Here is a 17,002-nt window from a genome sequence, read left to right on the forward strand (position 1 = left end):
GATATTGACTTGGGTGCGATAAATGTAACTCACCAGAAGGTAATTCTCAACCATTTCGTTCTGATATGGTAATGGCGAATTTGTATGGATAAACGCGGCCAATATGAAGCTTTGGCTTCCGGACACAATCTTCTGTTGGAGCCGCGTGGATTGTCTGACAACAGAATTATTTCCATCTTTGGCGTCCCCGCGGAATGACGAATTGCGCGCCAATTTCCCCAGGTTCTTCTTCAACTTCTTGCCAATGCTCCCGAACTGCTTGGCCACGGACAGGGCTTGTTTCGTGGTCTTGGAGTTGGCATGGCCCATCGTGTTGGGCGGGTCGAGGAAATACTCGGGTAACGCCACTTTGACAATTTCCAGATAAGCATTCACCAAGTTCACATGAACGTTGGGATGGAGGGTGAGGCTATGCACCACCTCTTCCTGGTATTCATCTTGGTCCCAGATGAAATCCGGCCCAGGATCAACCGCAAAGTGAAGCGGAAGAAGGGAATGATTCGAGTCGGTCAAAGGAATCACGGCTGGAAATGATGAACACATTTTCATTGGAAACAATTTGAAACGAACCGATTTGAATCCCGATTACCTGGCATCCAGCTATTCTCATCCGCATCTTCAGTTTGCATGGAGACCAAAGCCGAGAAATGTCCGGCGTTGTAGGTCAGCAGGAGCGGGCTCTTGTGGCACTCACTGGCGGAGCATTCCAAGGGCAAGTAGATGCCTCCAAACGGAATCGGAGCCAAGGCCTCGCCATTCATGTCTCGCAGGACCACATCAGCCACCACTATAATGGGACGCCGAAGAATGTGGGCCAAAGCCAGAACGTGGACCTCTTCCAGACTCTCATAGAGAGTTTGAGGTTGACCGTCCACTCCTTTGAAATCGGTTTCGCCCCCCATTGCCACTAGGCTGATTCGGGACCACCGACGATTGGACGATGTGGGCGACATGGACATGGCAGACGAAGACGCGGAAGAACCGGACGAACACGAAGACCCGTGCCGAGGCTCGGAAGAGGCCAGACGGAGCACGGACTTCCATTCGTCCTCCCATTCCTTCTCGCTCAAATGAAGTCCGTACTGAAGGTTCTGACGATGAGATTGCCATCGCCAGCGACGATAGATGGCGGCTGAGGCTTCACTGCACGACAGGAATGAATGGAGTGCTTTCCGAAGGGTCAGTAGGCGATCGTGGAACCCCCACATCCCGAGGGAGGCCGCATGGAGGAGGCAGTTGCCATCGCCCGTCGTGGCCAAGGGCCAGAGTCGCTGACACGTCCCGGTCTCGGCCCACCAGTTCAAGCGTCCACTTTGCTCCAAAGAAATCAAGGACGACAATTCGATGAGGTCTTTCTCCAGAAACCCGCGGTAATCCTCTGAAATTAGACACAGACAAGGTAAGACGCCACTCGAACTTTGGATATGAAATTTTAGGTAAGAATTGTGTATTACCGGAATAGATGGTGAGGTCAGGTAGGATAAAAGTGTAAACAGGGGTATCGATGAAGCCACAAGCGGTGATACCGCTATGAAACACGCCCGGGGTGCTATCGGGCGAATCCGGACTCGGCTGGAACTCGTTTTCAACTTGGGATCGGGCTTGACTGATGATGTATTCGTTTTCTGAGGCCTTAGAGATGCCGCGTTCCATCTTGACCACACGGCCTATTCATAAGATTATCATCAATACATATGGCTGCCAAGCAAACTAAACTATTCATATCAAGTACTCGGACATAGCTTTACTTGAGCGGACCTGGGCGAATCCTAGTAGTCCTGAAATCGAGGACATGAGGACGTCCGGAAGCATGGTCATACAGAAAACTCATTTAGACAACACCTCATAGGTGTTCAGAACTAAGTTTATCAACATTTCTGATAAGCCCTCTAATTTTCAAGGCTTAAAAAAGGGATAATTGTCAAAAATACATGATTAATCTGAAAATTTTAGCTTCAATTTGGTTGAATTAATGTTAAACTTAGATTGAAAAGACTTAAGGCTTCAAACCTAATTTGCAAGCTTGTCAGTTGGGTCAGTGTGATCATCCTTGAAATTCGATAGATGAAGTTCCGACTTCTAAAAGCCTATAAACTCTGTCATAACCCAAATGAGCATCCACATGATCTGGTTTGCGTTTGTTCAATATATTATATATTTGGCGACGTTCTCTATCGCTCTAATGGGTTTTGCTCAGGTCTGTTCAAGTCAAGCTTGACCAATTCGACATTAGCTCACCACTTTGGTTGAATTTCTGTTGGACCTTTTCCGCATTAGTAGAACGTAAAGGGGAGATTCGTTCATGAGATTCGTCGTCGTGGGGTAGATCTGTGTCCAATAGCTGGTTTGGGTGGGTATGAGGCGTGCCTTGGCGGATTGGGCGGATAACACGCTTAGATGGAACATGATCCCCGTATCTAGGGGCCCGGCCCTCATCATACCGTAGGGTCATGATGTTTGCCGATGGATGTGACTGTCTTGTTGCCGAATGTTCAGAGTTCAAACGGCCGATATCAACGTTGACGAAGCAAAACATTCATTCCATCCTTAGGAGCAGAATGAGCAGCAGATGCGTAGCTAGGTAGGTAGGTAGGTAGGTGCCATTGGAAAGTGTGAAATCCTCCTCCTCCAATCCTGGAACAGAGATGGACGCACATTCAGCCAATGGTGACTAAGGACTAAGCACCAAGGTAGGAGGAGTTCGTTCATACGGGGACTCCTCAGGACTACGTGCATCCTCCTGCGGGCGGCAGGTTTTTTTGTGGACGAGGAATCCCTCTGGTGGTGGAGGAACACGGTTACTTACTTCACTTGACACTTGTACCGAATTGAACGAAATATTTAGCGTTGAGAGGCGTCTGAATGTGATTTTAGCAAGGGAGGATTAACAACAATGAGCTGAAATTGACTACGTTTTGTCTGAACATTGAATCGTGATAATGATGCGCAAACAAAGTAACTTTAAACATTGTCGTTAGCGCTTCTTCTAGTTGCCCTTCGCATTTAAATTACTGACAATGAAGTGGTACCATCAAACTTTTATTTGACACTCCCTAGAGGTCGCTGTCACTCTGCAACTTGAATCTCCAGGCCTGAAACCTATATCCGACTGACATCCCAGACTCTGGTTGAATGTACTCACAGGGCTTTGAAGTTCTTTTAGTAGTCCATTCAATTCATTCAGTTTAGCCCGCCACTCTCCAACTCCCTCTAATGGGATGTACCAACCAACAACACCGATCCTGTGGTTCGACCAGACACTCTGGCATCGACCTTGAGTACCTGGGTAACCATCTAGAACAAAGAGAGGCAGTCAAAAGAACGACAAGAACGACACCTCCCCCCGGCGACGAGTATATGAACTCCGACGAACTACACATTGAATTCGATACCGACGACGGATACTGGCTAGTAAATAGTTACTGTACAGCAAGTACGTGTACATTGGTGTGTCAATTTTTTTTTTCGCCATTGTCTGACCAATGATGATGAATGATTTGGTGCATGATTTGAGTGGAACTTTAGATCAGTAGTACAATCGTAAAATGAAAGATGGTTGGAAAGTGTTGGGCAATCTTACCAGTGGTGGTTGTCAGAAACTGCGTGGTTTTTGACGTGGAACGGGAATGGCATGCGGGATGAAGGCTGTAGGGATGGGTGCTCCACTTTTAGGAACCGAATAATTAAATCAGTTTCCTCATGAGGGCCTTCGCAACAACCTTTGTGTCCGGTTGTAGGCCTTTATTGCCAACACAGACAAAAGCCTTTTTTATCCCTTTCCCATTGGGTCCCAAGGCCAAGGGACAAAGCACAACTGACTATCAGTAGTAGCAACGACCACCACCAAAAAGAAAGGCCAACACAAGATGTCCTCAAGACGTCCAGGCGACTGCCTTCAAATCCTGGGAAATCAAAGGCCGTTCTGGCAGACTAGTTGATGGTAAATCCCCAGCAGATGGCGCTAAGCCGAACGACTGAAATCCCCCACACTGACCTAGACGAGTCTGGTGGCGGAAAAAGTAACTATAACTGCTCTTGGTTCTCTCAATTAGCCTTTTCTTGGAAGATTTTAGATTGACCGGTCCTAGTGCGTATATTACAGCACGAACTTCTAGAAATATGGACTCGAAATCAGTCTGCTCTTGGTCATGGCAACTTTGAGTCACCGTTCGAATCAAAGTAAATCTCTTCAACGAAAGGCAGGTCATTTTTATACCATCCACTTGTAAAGTGATTTGTTTCAAAGTTGGGTTGTCAAAAGTGTATGTAGCTGACCAAGAGTAGCCGAAAATTTGAATTTTATTTAGTATTTACAATATAACTTTGGATATATTTCCTGAGTTCCCTAAACCTTGCCTAAGCATAGATTGGAGCTACACTTTGGCCAAGTTCATCTATTCGACAAGATCTTGCGGTCATACGTATGAAGTGTATCAAGAATTAAGTGAATGGTTTAGGAGATCCGATTTTTTTTGCTTCTGCTCGAAGTCCACATCTCTAGGAGTCCGTGATTAAAGGAACAAAATTCCAAAAGGATCCTTAAAGGCAAAAGAACCCATTGCATTCACCGATGATATTTGTCTACTTGAAGTTGGGCTGAAGGATCACTTGACTGGATTAAGACAAAGAAACGGGCACAATGCTTTGCTTGCCGCTAGTACATGTTTCCAATTTAAAAAGCTAATATTATATCTTATGAAACGTCAAGGATATATTCCATTGGGTTCTCGCTGAAAAGAGTTTTATTGGACTCCGCAAACAGCCATTATTTCCTCTTTTAGTAAATACATCAAATGTGGTTTGTTTGATCTTTGAAAAATCAAATGACTAGTTTCAAAGTGCTTGCCAACCATCAACGCTATGGCTAAACGTGCCTTTTATCCTATCCCAACAATCAAGTACATCAATAATGACATCTCCAGCTAAACAAACAAAGTGTGTTTGTGAAACGCATCAAATTTATGTAAGACAATTAATTATACAATGAAACATGCGATATTTTGATCTTCATCCCAATCAAATCTCACCCTTTCAATTATTGCCCTAGGCCTTGTATTGACCTTTCCCAGCATCGCAATTGTTTCAACAATAAAGACTTTCAATTGTTGTTCCGTCGCATCCCGATGTGATTCCTCCGCCGGATTCACATATCAGTAGGATTAATTTTTGTAAGCGTGGAGAAATGGAAGGGGTTCGGTCCCACAACCATCCCGATTCCATCACGTTGCTCCGGTTTACGGGGTGACCTCTGACCTGCATCCATTCAGAGATCTGGCAAGCGTGCCTTATGCTATCCAGTATTCACATTCTGCTGAATACAGTACATTCAAGCCGTTTCCCCAAGCTCGCGCCAATTTCAGCATTGCAGAGAGTGCGATTAATTTCCAGTGGGGTTTCTGCCAAACCGGACGAGAATTCCCGTCTATTGTCAATATGGGAATTCTTCTCCCCAAGTTCAAGGCTGCTGCCCAAGTCCTGTATTTGAGTTCGAGATGAAATTGAGAAATAATGAGGCCGAAACTCCGGCAAAAGAATCTCATTTGCAGTCAGTCTCCTCTCTTCATCATCATCATTATTATCATCATCAACAACAACAACATCAGCAGCACCAGCAATTGGATCTTTCACTCGCTGTCGTTCTGGTTCTTCTTGGGGTCCAGGACCATTGAATGGGGGGTATGATTTTCCAGATTATTATGGCTTTGAGCTATTGGCCAATTATTCACGTGCGTGAACGAGGACACGAGAAGAGGGAGGGTTTATTTTTCTAACATGCAAATCAAGAACAATACAGACAAGTCATCATAATCACTCTACTATATAGCTCAGAGTACAATGGGGAAGTGAGATTAAAAAATTATTCATGAATTATCATCATGAATATTATTCTTCAGTTGCCGCAGAATCCAAAAGGTCATCGCATGATCGAGACTTGGGGGTTGACCTCCTGAAAATAAAAATAAAAACCGGTAGATGTAAGTCTTTGACCAAAAAATCAAATCAGACGGTGACCTCATTTTGACACAAGCTATCGATCGATTATATTGTTCAGTAACGCTTGAGAAGCAAGACATTTTTGTCCGCAGATGATTGCGAAGTGAAGTCATCAAACAAAAAAACCTGCAATTTTGCTCTTGAGAACCAGACAAACTGTCTTCAGTGAACATTTTAAATTTGATTGTTTGACCGGGAACGTCCAAGGATACAGGAATGCATTTCTCGTCTGGAAAATTTCATTTGAGACCAAAAACATACGAGCATTTGGAAATTTGGAACTGCTCTTACAATGAGTGTACGAGTACTGATCAATTGAACTTGGCCTTTGATTATCGCTTACCCGCTTTTATTGATGGTTTTCAGATTGGCTCGTCTTCCAATTTGAAGAACGACGGGTCCTCTGCGAATGCGCTTGAAAATGGCGATGGCCTCTTCGTGACTCATTCCGTGGAGGATATCACCATTAACAGCCAAGATCTCATCACCTGGAACAGAGCAATGATTCAATCAATCACGCACACACACCCTCACTAACTCACACCCAGATGCAGCATGGGGCCAGTTGTGAATGTATTTTCCGTACACATGCAGTGTTGTATGAACTAGGATTTGAATGGCAAAGCTGAATCGCTGATGAATTTCAATGTATCGTTTGATTGAGGTCGTAAAAAAACGATGGCACATGATTGAAACTTGCAAATAGGGTGGTATACTTCAAGACCGTTCTCGTTGCAACTTCCTCATTGAACAAATCAAATCATGGTAGACAGTTCTTTTTTTGGTGGTCAGACGATTTGTTTGAATTTGGGATTGATTTAGGCCTGGCCAAGAGCGATATCCATTCAACGACCACCTTGCAGAACTTTCCGTGACGAACCACGATTTGTGGGTTAGACGCATTTCAAATGCAACATCTTCAACACCTCTTGGGAGCCAATCAAGGATTTGTCGCACAAATGTCAGGACAATAAAGGATATGCTTCAAAGTCATCCGACCAAGATTGCTCGGCTGAATATCCGCGATGCACGATTGTAATGAAATTGTACGGAGGTGATAGGGCAAGCAACCTTGCCAGCTGGTAAGTAAGTAAGCAAAACAATCACACCAGCATGCATATCACTTGTATATGTGTACCACCACAACTCCCATCATCGTCATCATGATCATCTGCTTCAACAGCATTAACCAGCCTCAGGTGATGCTGCAGGCCAGAAAAAGAACATGAAGATGCCTTTGATTTCCTCAAAGGAAATCACCTCTTCTTCTTCAAAGGTCTTCTTCGATCGCAGGATGAGGATGCTAGAAGACGGGAATCCCACTAGGGTTGCCCAAGTATTCAAACGTTTCCTTCATTCTCAACACATCCCCCCCCCCCACACACACACAGACACACACACATACAAAAAAAGGACATACTCCAACCATTCTTATTACGGCAATTATAACAGTCCATTGCCTCTAAGAACCACCCGTAGAGGGAGCTGAGAGGCCTCACGTACCTTCGAATAAGCGGCCATCCTCGGCCGCTTGACCGCTGGGCAAAATGGTCTTGACAAAGATGCCCATGATCCCTTTGGGCGAGTCCCGTCCACCCACGATACTGAAGCCTAAGCTCTTCTTCCCGGGTCCTTTCTCAAAGACCACGGCGTGAAACGTGGCGTGTCCGGAGGTTATCACAGTGGGTGGCAACGCGTCTCCGCCTCCACCCAAGGGACGCCCCTTGTGTTTGGGTTTCCGGGGGAGGGTGCAGAACTGCGAGGACTCCATAGAGACCTCTTCCATCCTTCTAGAAGAGGGCGGAGGCATCTTCGGGAGTTTACGGTGCTTTTGGTAGGCTCCGTTCAGGGACATTTGGGGAGTCTCCTCTCCTCCGGGGCCAATATGGATGATTGTGGGCTTGATGTGAGTGATGTCCTCCTCGACCGACGACCCCGGACGCAGGGGCATGTCGCTTAGGTTGATTAGGTCCTGCTCGTCATGATGGGCCAACAAGCTCAAAGGTTGATCATGAATAGTAATTGCACGAGGCACAGCCGGATCCGCGGACTGTCGGGCCACCACAATGTCAATGTCTCGCAAGCAAGAGCAATTTCTTAGGATGGCCTTGGCCTCTATCATGGTGAGGCCCCGGAGCCTCCTCCCGTTTACATTGACAATTTCATCACCGATCAAAAGGCGTCCATCCCTGAAAGAAAAGATGGGAGTGAGAGTGGCATGTTTGAATATCGCGATCAGATCTCGTCCTTGACATCCTCCAATGGACAGGAAAGGATATCGTTAGCGCGGCAATTGCCGCTGGAATAAATCACTCGGACTTGAGGTCCATTGTCATGAATTTATTTATGGAAATAAGGCACTCATAATGGAGGGTCATCCTTCATCCACCAACGGGCAAGACTGGGCCAGAAGAGCTATTCATGAGAGATTTACTTTTGAATAACGACACTTCAAAAGAGGCCGAAAAACAAGACATGAATATTCGGAAGAAGAGTTTGCCAGCCAACGCAATCGCACACATGTTCCAGATCCCTTAACGTGCGTGTGCAATTCTCGAGGAGTAAGAACTGGCAAGAAAACATGGCAAAACCAGTTTAACAAGCGTAATTCCCAATGTGCTTGTCCATTAATTATCTTCAATCACAAAGATCATGAGAACAACTTGCAGCAAATACCGGGCCAAGGTCAAGAAAATATTTGGTGAGATTCCTTTGAAACCAGCCTCTGAAGAAAACTTGAACTCTCTGACAAGTTCTACAAATACCGGGTGATTAATGGAGGCCATGGGAATCGAGCACTTTGGGGCAGAGCTCATGTCTTCCATCAAGCAAAACAATTGGAGATCCTCAACACTACACGAAGACCTTCATCACTTGAATTGCTATCGGGCCCAATCACCCGTCCTCGGCAACACTTTTACGACCATTAGCTGAATTACTAGACCATTTTCCTGGGTCATTTGGTAGCCATTCCAGCAATATGCATACTTGTGTCATTACCTCTCGAGACGGAAACGTGCTTCCGTATAAGGCAAATTAATGGCCAATTTGTTAAACAGAAGAAGCAATCCATTTATGCTTCTCAGAAGTCCTGGAGTCCTTCCGAGGCCATCACTTCGAACAATACATACACACTAATTGAGTGCTCATACGTAATCCACGGTTTGTTTGCCGAGCTTTGTTTTAACGTCTCAAGTGTCAAGGAATAAAAAGACACTTGGGTGTGTGTGTGTGTGTGTACACATCAACTCGGGTCTCCTGTCATTGACAACGAGACCTGACAACATCTTGATAAGCAAATTCACCCCAATAGAACAAAGACTTCTTGTATTTTGGGCGCAGTGCCATTCCAAATCAAAGCAACACAGTAGGTGTCGCCCTTTTTTCTTTGAGGAAATTCTCGGGGATTATGATCTATTTTGGAACATTGAGCAGACTTCAAGGACAAGCGAGGTGTCAAGATTACCGTACTGTATAAGTCGGGGACCTTAGAGGCTGAATCCTGATCAAACTTCCGGGGTCAAAAGTATGCTGTGATTATCAATTTAAGCGTTCTTGAAGTTTTATATGAAATATGGGTTCCAAAATAATAATATATATAAAAAAAACATCAACCACGAAATCTCCTTCGCTTATGGTTGTTTATCAATTGAGCTTCCAACGCGTGTAGTGAAACGGGTTTCAATCATCCCCCACAGAACTTGAATAATGGCTCGAAATATTGCAGGTCTCTTTATGGAAGATAAAATGGCCATTAACACTGGCAGTGTTTTGGATTTGGATTAATTGCAAGCACACATTAGGTTGATGCAAGTCAAGTGGACAGATGTTCTACAAATACAACCAATATGCTGGTATGTACAGAGTAGGAGTCTTTGTTAAATCCATGTCGTGGGCCACAAAACAGTCTACGATTTAACGATCCGCCATTCACACTCGCACACTCATGTGTATGGTACATACCAAATGGAAGATATTTCTTTTCTCAAGAGGAAGCCATATATATTCACCACAATCCCCTTGAATCCGCCATTCAGCAAAGGTTTTGAGTAAATTGATTAGTGCAAGTGTGAGAAAACTGCTGGATTCTTGTGGAAATGTTCTCACTTTCTCTAAAGCAGAGGAAGGAAGAGGAATCCTCGAGATTCCACTCACTGATTTGAAGAAGAGCGAAAGACCTATTCACCAACTTTCTTCACCACCGAGACCCTGAAATATCTCTTTGGGTAATCAGACAGAGAAAATCCCATGTTCTTTGTGAGCCAAAGTTGCGCTGTCAAGGGAGTCTAATTATTCTCGATGCTCAGTCGAACAATCAAAAAAGATCTGTACTTAGAGGGAAATGACCAGGGTGACGGGGAGTGTCAAACATCCTAGAGACTCTAAAACATCCGAGTCTCACCGGTTTGGATGTGACGTCATCACTATTACGGATGTCTTTTGGGAATTAGCATTCCCTATTACAAAGTCAACAAAGAGTTCAACTAGAAGACAAACATTCATTCATCATCTTCGTCTTTGCTTCAAAGCAAAAAGGTTGCACTATTTGCAGTTTTTTTTACAAGCGGAGAGAGAGAGAGGGATTGCAGATTCTATATTTTAACGGCTGATGAGGGTATTTGAAGGAATTTCAAGATTCTTTCGCCGCAACATCACAATCAATGTTGGATTGGTCCGTCAATTAGCATATTTGAAATTGCGGATTCCATCCACGACAGACAGCTGCTTGGACCATCAAAAACGAACACCACGATGATTGCCGATTGGACTAAAATCGGAGTTTACATTGCCCTCAAGTAGAGCGGTAAGGACGACGAAGAAGAAGAAGGTGCCGAGACGTTTAGTGATGTTAGTGGTGGTGGTGGTGGTGATGATGGTGGCGGTTGTTTGATTGGATGGTTGGATGTTGAAGGTGGAGGAGGACGTGGAGGAGGTGTCATGTTGTTCATTTGCATTTTTGAGCGTTTCCAGAGTGGTTTTTATTTCAAGTGGAGAACCTGTTTCTGAAGCGACAATCCAATCTCCACGTGTTGATGAGGGAAGAAAAGATGGCTATAGATTTTGGTCAAAGATTTCAACCTAAGTTTACTCTCAAATTAGTAACCTTGATGAGCAAGACGGGACCATGCAGCCCCTCAAATGACGCCCATTGAGGAAGACGAGGAAATGTCGAGGAAGTCTCCAGCATGTCTTAGAACAAGTAGGGATGCAAAAACTAACCGCACAAGATCCCTCGTGTCAATGAAGATATGGGTCCATGTCATTCTTTTTTTTCTACCGCGGTTCTTGGAGTGTCTAATGAAGTTGTAATTATTCGCACTCTCATTGCCAGAATGCAGAACTGCGGTCTCTTGTGTCACTGACTTATTAGGAGACGAATAAGGACAAAGACCTTGAGGATCTCATTTGAAAGAGACCTTCGTAAGAGTCAAGTCAAGAAGGATCGCGCTCAAAGTCAATTATTGGCAAATTTAAACATCAGTTTTGACAAAGCATGACGATGAACGGCTTGAATCTTGAACATCAATCCCCCACTAGACGTTTAGACGTTCTTCTTTGGATAAGATGAATGAAGGTGGATCAAGATTCATGACTAATCAAATTGAGAATGTTAAAATCTTGACACAGCAGAATGAATTCGCACTTATGCCCACCTTAGTTCGATTCCCATCCTGACTGAAATGCATGCAAAAAGAGCTGTTCACTCTGTTGTTGCTTCACATCCGTCCTCATTAACTTAAGCACTTTTCTCCAATGTGGTTAGGCGTAAGGACCACTAAAAGTAAAACCACTTTGAGCTTGCCTTACAATATACCGGATCAATACTTCATGATCAGGCAAGCTTTTTGATCAATGTTCCCATTGATCAATCACAATCATAGTCACACTTAGGGACTGATTCATTTCCAGGACTAGTGGCTTCCATAAATCAATTCGTTGAATGCCAACGGCCTAACAATATTCTAGTTAAAATTTTCAAGTGGTTCCACAAGGAACGTAAAGTGTCTGACGCTCATATAATAGATCGCCTTGGCCACAAACTGGTCGTCGATTCAATGATGAGACCTTTTTCACTTTATTTCAGGGACTACTTTTAGGGCATCCCACTTCATTTTATGAGCAATACGAGATATCTGCACGCACGGTAGCCTAGCCCCCATGGTCTTATAGTCAAATGACAAAACATGGATCGTTCTCTTGGTTTTTAATCTAGAAAGTGTTCGATTCGAAGAAAGGTGAAGAGTCAAAGGAACCTAGCTGTCCAAGAACAGTTCGAGCCTAAGAAAAGACAGGAAAGATTTAGAAATGCGAGACTTTTGACACAATAGGGAGTGAAATTTATAGCAAACTGTGCCTTCCTTTTTCCCCTCTTGAATTAGTACTTGGAGCAGGTTCAATGTCAAGGTAACAACTTATTTCATTTGCTACACAAAACGGATGAAAATCCTCGAAGGAAAGCGTTGGTGGCACGCAATTGCAAAGAAAATCATAAACATGAATGATCAAGGTCAAGCCAATGGAAAAGAAATGTTTTAAATACCTCGTCTGTGCAAGGTAAACCGAGAAACTGCTCCATGCAGAGGGTATTGTACATCAAGATATGGTCTCTTGATCAACAAGTATGAGTAAGTCAAAGGGCAAGAAAATAAATGATGACCGAGGATAGGATTTATGATCCGAATCTAAACGTGCGCGAGAGTCTCAATTGGCGATGAGAGGTCAAGACGGATATCGATTCCCATCTTGATTATCGATGTATCTCATCTCAACTCGGCCTCATTCACTGATGAAGTTCAGCAAAGGCAGGCAACAGTGCTTCTCATCAAGTATGACCTTGCCAGTCTTGGAACTTGATCAAACTTTGGGGACCGGAATATTAAGATCACGTTCAAAGGTCTCTTCTTGCACTAATTTCCGTTCGTTCAACAAGCGAACCAAAGCATGCCTACCAACCAAAACAGAGCAGATCTAGAAGCCAACTCAAGTGTCGGCCTCTAAACTAGCCGTGCCTTTCATCTGCCAATTGAAAAATATCTAATTTATGTATAAAAGACTCATTAATTCCTTTTGAAAGGCAATCCCCCCCTCCCTCCCTCTTTCGACTCGATTGTTGTGTTGTCGGTTGTCGGTTATCGAAGAGAACAACAGCAGGACACACCTTAGTCAATGTCCCACAAAAGACTTCCTCCCCAATTTAAGCCCTGATTCAGGTGCCAGAGAATAGCAGCAAGACAAGCGAGATAACAAATTGAAAATTATTCACACCCTCTCCCACGCGAAAACCGGTCAGAAATCGCATATCACATCTCACCATTACAATCGTTTCTTACCTTTGAACGAAACCTCGGGGGAGGATGAAGGCCACGTAGTATCCAGGAAATCCAATGTCGGGTTGTTGGCATCGGGCTATGAAGATACCTAAATCCGCTTGGTGACGATTTTTCAGTCGAATCAGCCGGAACTCTTTTTCAAGGGCTTTAGCATTGCATTTAGGCAAGGAAGGGGACGATTTGGGATCCCTGGTGTAGCTAGGTGCCAAATCCTTAGAGTCCTGGTCATCTACTTTCCCTTCAAGCTCGTGGATTAGCTCGGGATCCTCGTTGACATAAGGGCAGATGTCCATGGAGTGTTCATTTGAGTTATTGATATATTTCCGGAAGATTTCCCTTCGATCCACTGAAGAGGCGCGACTGTGTCGCCTCGCAATCAGCTCATTTCTTGAACTTCTTTCCGCGGGATCAGCTGACAGAAGACTGGTTTGGAGAGCGCCAAGTTTGCCGGATCGCTTCAGGGTGGTTTGTTCCGTTTCCGTGGCTTGATTGGCGACTCTTTTGAGGGTGGAGGATGCCACGGAATTGACACTGGAGTGATCAAAGTCCTTTTCCAGGCTAAGACGGCCGCTCTTGCTACTCCGTTCGGAACACCTGGAGGAGCAGACAGAATATCGGGGACTGCTGCTCCCTGCCGCAGACTTGTCACATTCATGATTGTTGGTGTGGTAGAAACCCGAGTCGGAACCGCTGGAGAGGGAGTCAGAAGCGACTTCATTGATGATCCCCGAATCCTGGTCGAAATCGTTTTGCCTCAGAGCTTTCCGTTGGGTGGCGGTCATTCTGGGGGTGCTTGGTCCACTCTCTGTTTTTGGAGGACTCTCGATGGTCACTTCGGTGACATCCGACCTGGCCTCGTCGCACTTGCTGTTGACGTTCTCCTCAGAAGATGAGGATATGGTGTGGGCTTCACTGTCGAGCTCGGCTGACCAATGTTTTTCTGCATTCTGTATCTCCCTAGCCGCTTCCTGGATTTTCAGATCGAAATTTTCGAGGTTATTCAATGCACCATGGGAGTGGCTCCGAAACTTTGATGTCGCCATAGGCTCACTTAAGTGAATTGGACCAGATATGTTCAAAGGACTATTTGATCCCTTGGTCGTCCCAAACTTGGCTCTGATCCTGTCGGTGACCGATGATTTCTTGTAACGCTCTTGAACGGATTTGATTTTGTTTCTCAAGGACGAGTAGGAACTATGAGGCTGGCCGCCCAATTTGGTTTTAGATAATGCTGCCGAGGATTGCTTCGTGGTGGGATTTTGACTAGGGTCTGCTTTAATTTTTGGGACAGCCAGCTTGCCACTGGACTCCAATTTGGCCCCAAAATCTGGCGTGGACAACGAAAAGGGGCTCTCAACCCCAGTGGTTACGCTTTCGCCCTGAGGGTAGAGATCTTCATCGCAGGTATCAATGAAGTCCCTGGAGCCCTCGTTATGATTGCTCTTGGATCTGCGCTTTATTACTTGAGTGGAAACACCGTCAATACTGAACATTTGCAGAGGCGGATGATCATCGTCCATGCCGTCCCCAAACAAGTGGTTTCTTTGTCTGGAATCGTTACTCAAGCTCCGAAATCCATTCCCAGAGTAAAGATCAAAGTGGGTCTGACATTGAACGGTAGGAGGAGGAGGAGGAGGCGGGTGAGCGTGGTGTTGGCCTTCTTTCCTGTAGAAGCTCTCACTGTTGCGGATCTTTGACCGCGGGTGATCATCCCCACCAAAATCGCTTCCAACATGGGGAAGCCTGCGACGGTTCAGAGAATTGGGCGAAATACACTGTTGGTTTGGGTACCCAGAGGGTGGTGGGACAATATTATGAAACGGATTAGCCCTCATGCGTTCCAAGAACAATCGCTTTTTATCACTATCCATGGTGGAGGCCTTCCGGTCCTTCGGGTCTGCCTGAATGAACCTTGGAGACTTGAAGTAACCACGCTGGGGGGACCACTGACGTCCCCGAACATGTTGTGAACCATTGACCATGGGTGGCACTGAAGGATATCTGTCCACTGAGGGGTCTCCGAATTCACTAACGAGTTGATGGTAGCGATCACCGGACAATGCTAAAAGCGGAAAGAAAAGAGAAAAGAGAGAAATTAGAGGGAGCTTTCAAAACAGCAAATCATGCCACCATCATGGCATCGTCTATTTGAGGTTCGCAAGCCGTGCTCGCCAATCTCTGTGGCTACATACAGTGATCAAAAAGGTGATAAGGCATAATTGGCCCTGGTTTTTTTCCTGAGGGAAAAGTTTTCAAGCAGATGTGCTTTGGAGATCAAGAGCTCCCTATTTCAGAACCTATGGAATTATCTGTTCATTTTAGGTCGTACTTGGTGAATCCTTCTGAATGAATGAAGGATAGAAACTTGGCATTTGATTGCGCTCCGGGCCTAGGAATTAGATCCAGATCTCACGAGCTCAAAATGGCCAAACCCCGCAGGACATCGGTCAAACAGATCTGCGGCGTCATCCTTCCCGCCTCTCAACTCAAATTCTGGGTTTAGTCCCGTTACAAAGATTACAGGACGAATGTGCTTCATTCTCAAAGTATTTGGACGGCCAAACCGGAAGCACCTCGCTATCCCCTGAAAATTAAGCGTGACAGATAAATGATACTTTAATAAAGAGCTTGTAGCTTGGACACGAGTCTAATTGGATAATTGCTTCATCTCCACACCACTGCCTACTTTAAAGTGACAAATGACGGCAATTTGGGAAAGGAAATAAAGCTTTCCACCACTTTCTTGCGTATCAATAGCCAGCAGAAGGGTTTCCACTTACAATCATCGCCAAAGCCAAGGTCACCTTACCTATCTTGTTTTAAAGTTTCCACTTCAAGAAGTTTTACGGGTTTTACTACCAGAAATCAGACCCTGTACTCGTAGGCAGCTAGGCACTCTGACTGGCTTGCAATGCCAAAATTTTGACAAGTCGAGACCTTGATCCATATCCTTGTCAGCAATTCAATTTCAAACCCTGGAAAAGCTATCAATTCCCTCTACGGTAATCGCCAATCAAAACGCGATCGCCCCTTTGCTGAAGGTCGCATTTGACGGGACGGCGTCGCCCTCTTCCTTTGCGCCTTGCTCGCAATGATCCAGATGAATTGGGGAAACATTTATGGATGAGCAATACCGGTAGATGCGTGGGTGCACTTGTTCGCGTCATACTCCCAAGGCAATTGATGATTTCTCTGGGGGGCGTGACTCAATAAATCGAGTAAAGCAGCAAAACCGTCAATCATATCTGACACACGAGACCCGTTATAAAAGTGTCCACCTGGGCGCGCCGCGATATCTCGGGAACCTCGGGGAAATCGCCGTATCGTGTTTACATTGCATTTGGCTGATTTTGCAATCATTCAATTCTTGGCAGCTTCTTCTCATTCCAATTGAAAATATCCGACATAGGTGGACCCCCCCTTGGCATTTGCAGGATATTTCAGATATTTTTCTCTCTGCGCGAAGAACTTGTGAAATGGGCTTTGGATATGCATGGAATGTTCCACATTTTCCTCCCGTTCTCCACATCTTACATACTGCTCGTACACAACGAAGGCGTGCTTGACGTAAAATTCTTGCTCAATCTACGTAAGATGTTTCCTTTTGTATCACCTTTTCAAGTTCAAAAAAGGTAGTAGTACAGGAACAATAAGCAAAGCTAATCATTTAAATACAG

The 17,002-nt window shown here is 45.0% G+C and overlaps 2 protein-coding genes across 9 annotated transcripts in view; both read right to left on the reverse strand.

The window, feature by feature from the left end:
* LOC131879871 (OTU domain-containing protein 7B-like) overlaps positions 1 to 3,929 on the reverse strand; it is a 5,227-nt gene extending 1,298 nt beyond the window's left edge. The window contains exons 1-6 of one of the 4 annotated variants that reach the window (XM_059226331.1): positions 3,581 to 3,929; positions 3,143 to 3,294; positions 2,239 to 2,634; positions 1,455 to 1,667; positions 590 to 1,378; positions 34 to 524 (exon numbers count right to left, since the gene is read on the reverse strand). In XM_059226331.1, coding sequence (XP_059082314.1) covers positions 34 to 524; positions 590 to 1,378; positions 1,455 to 1,667; positions 2,239 to 2,536 — 1,791 coding nt within the window. In that variant the 5' untranslated portion in view covers positions 2,537 to 2,634; positions 3,143 to 3,294; positions 3,581 to 3,929. Of the gene's footprint in view, positions 1 to 33; positions 525 to 589; positions 1,379 to 1,454; positions 1,668 to 2,238; positions 2,635 to 2,711; positions 2,981 to 3,142; positions 3,295 to 3,580 lie in introns of those variants that run through there. The other 3 variants (XM_059226332.1, XM_059226333.1, XM_059226335.1) reach the window with 3 other exon arrangements.
* Positions 3,930 to 5,741: 1,812 nt separating this feature from the next.
* LOC131879868 (multiple PDZ domain protein-like) overlaps positions 5,742 to 17,002 on the reverse strand; it is a 35,098-nt gene continuing 23,837 nt past the window's right edge. For all 5 annotated transcript variants that reach the window (XM_059226326.1, XM_059226325.1, XM_059226327.1 and 2 more), the window contains 4 exons: positions 13,326 to 15,387; positions 7,498 to 8,183; positions 6,338 to 6,482; positions 5,742 to 5,947 (listed from right to left, as the gene is read on the reverse strand). In XM_059226326.1, the coding sequence (XP_059082309.1) occupies positions 5,884 to 5,947; positions 6,338 to 6,482; positions 7,498 to 8,183; positions 13,326 to 15,387 (2,957 nt within the window). In that variant the 3' untranslated portion in view covers positions 5,742 to 5,883. The remainder of the gene's footprint in view (positions 5,948 to 6,337; positions 6,483 to 7,497; positions 8,184 to 13,325; positions 15,388 to 17,002) is intronic.

Source organism: Tigriopus californicus, chromosome 4 (assembly GCF_007210705.1).
Source record: "Tigriopus californicus strain San Diego chromosome 4, Tcal_SD_v2.1, whole genome shotgun sequence".
Lineage (NCBI taxonomy): Eukaryota > Metazoa > Arthropoda > Copepoda > Harpacticoida > Harpacticidae > Tigriopus > Tigriopus californicus.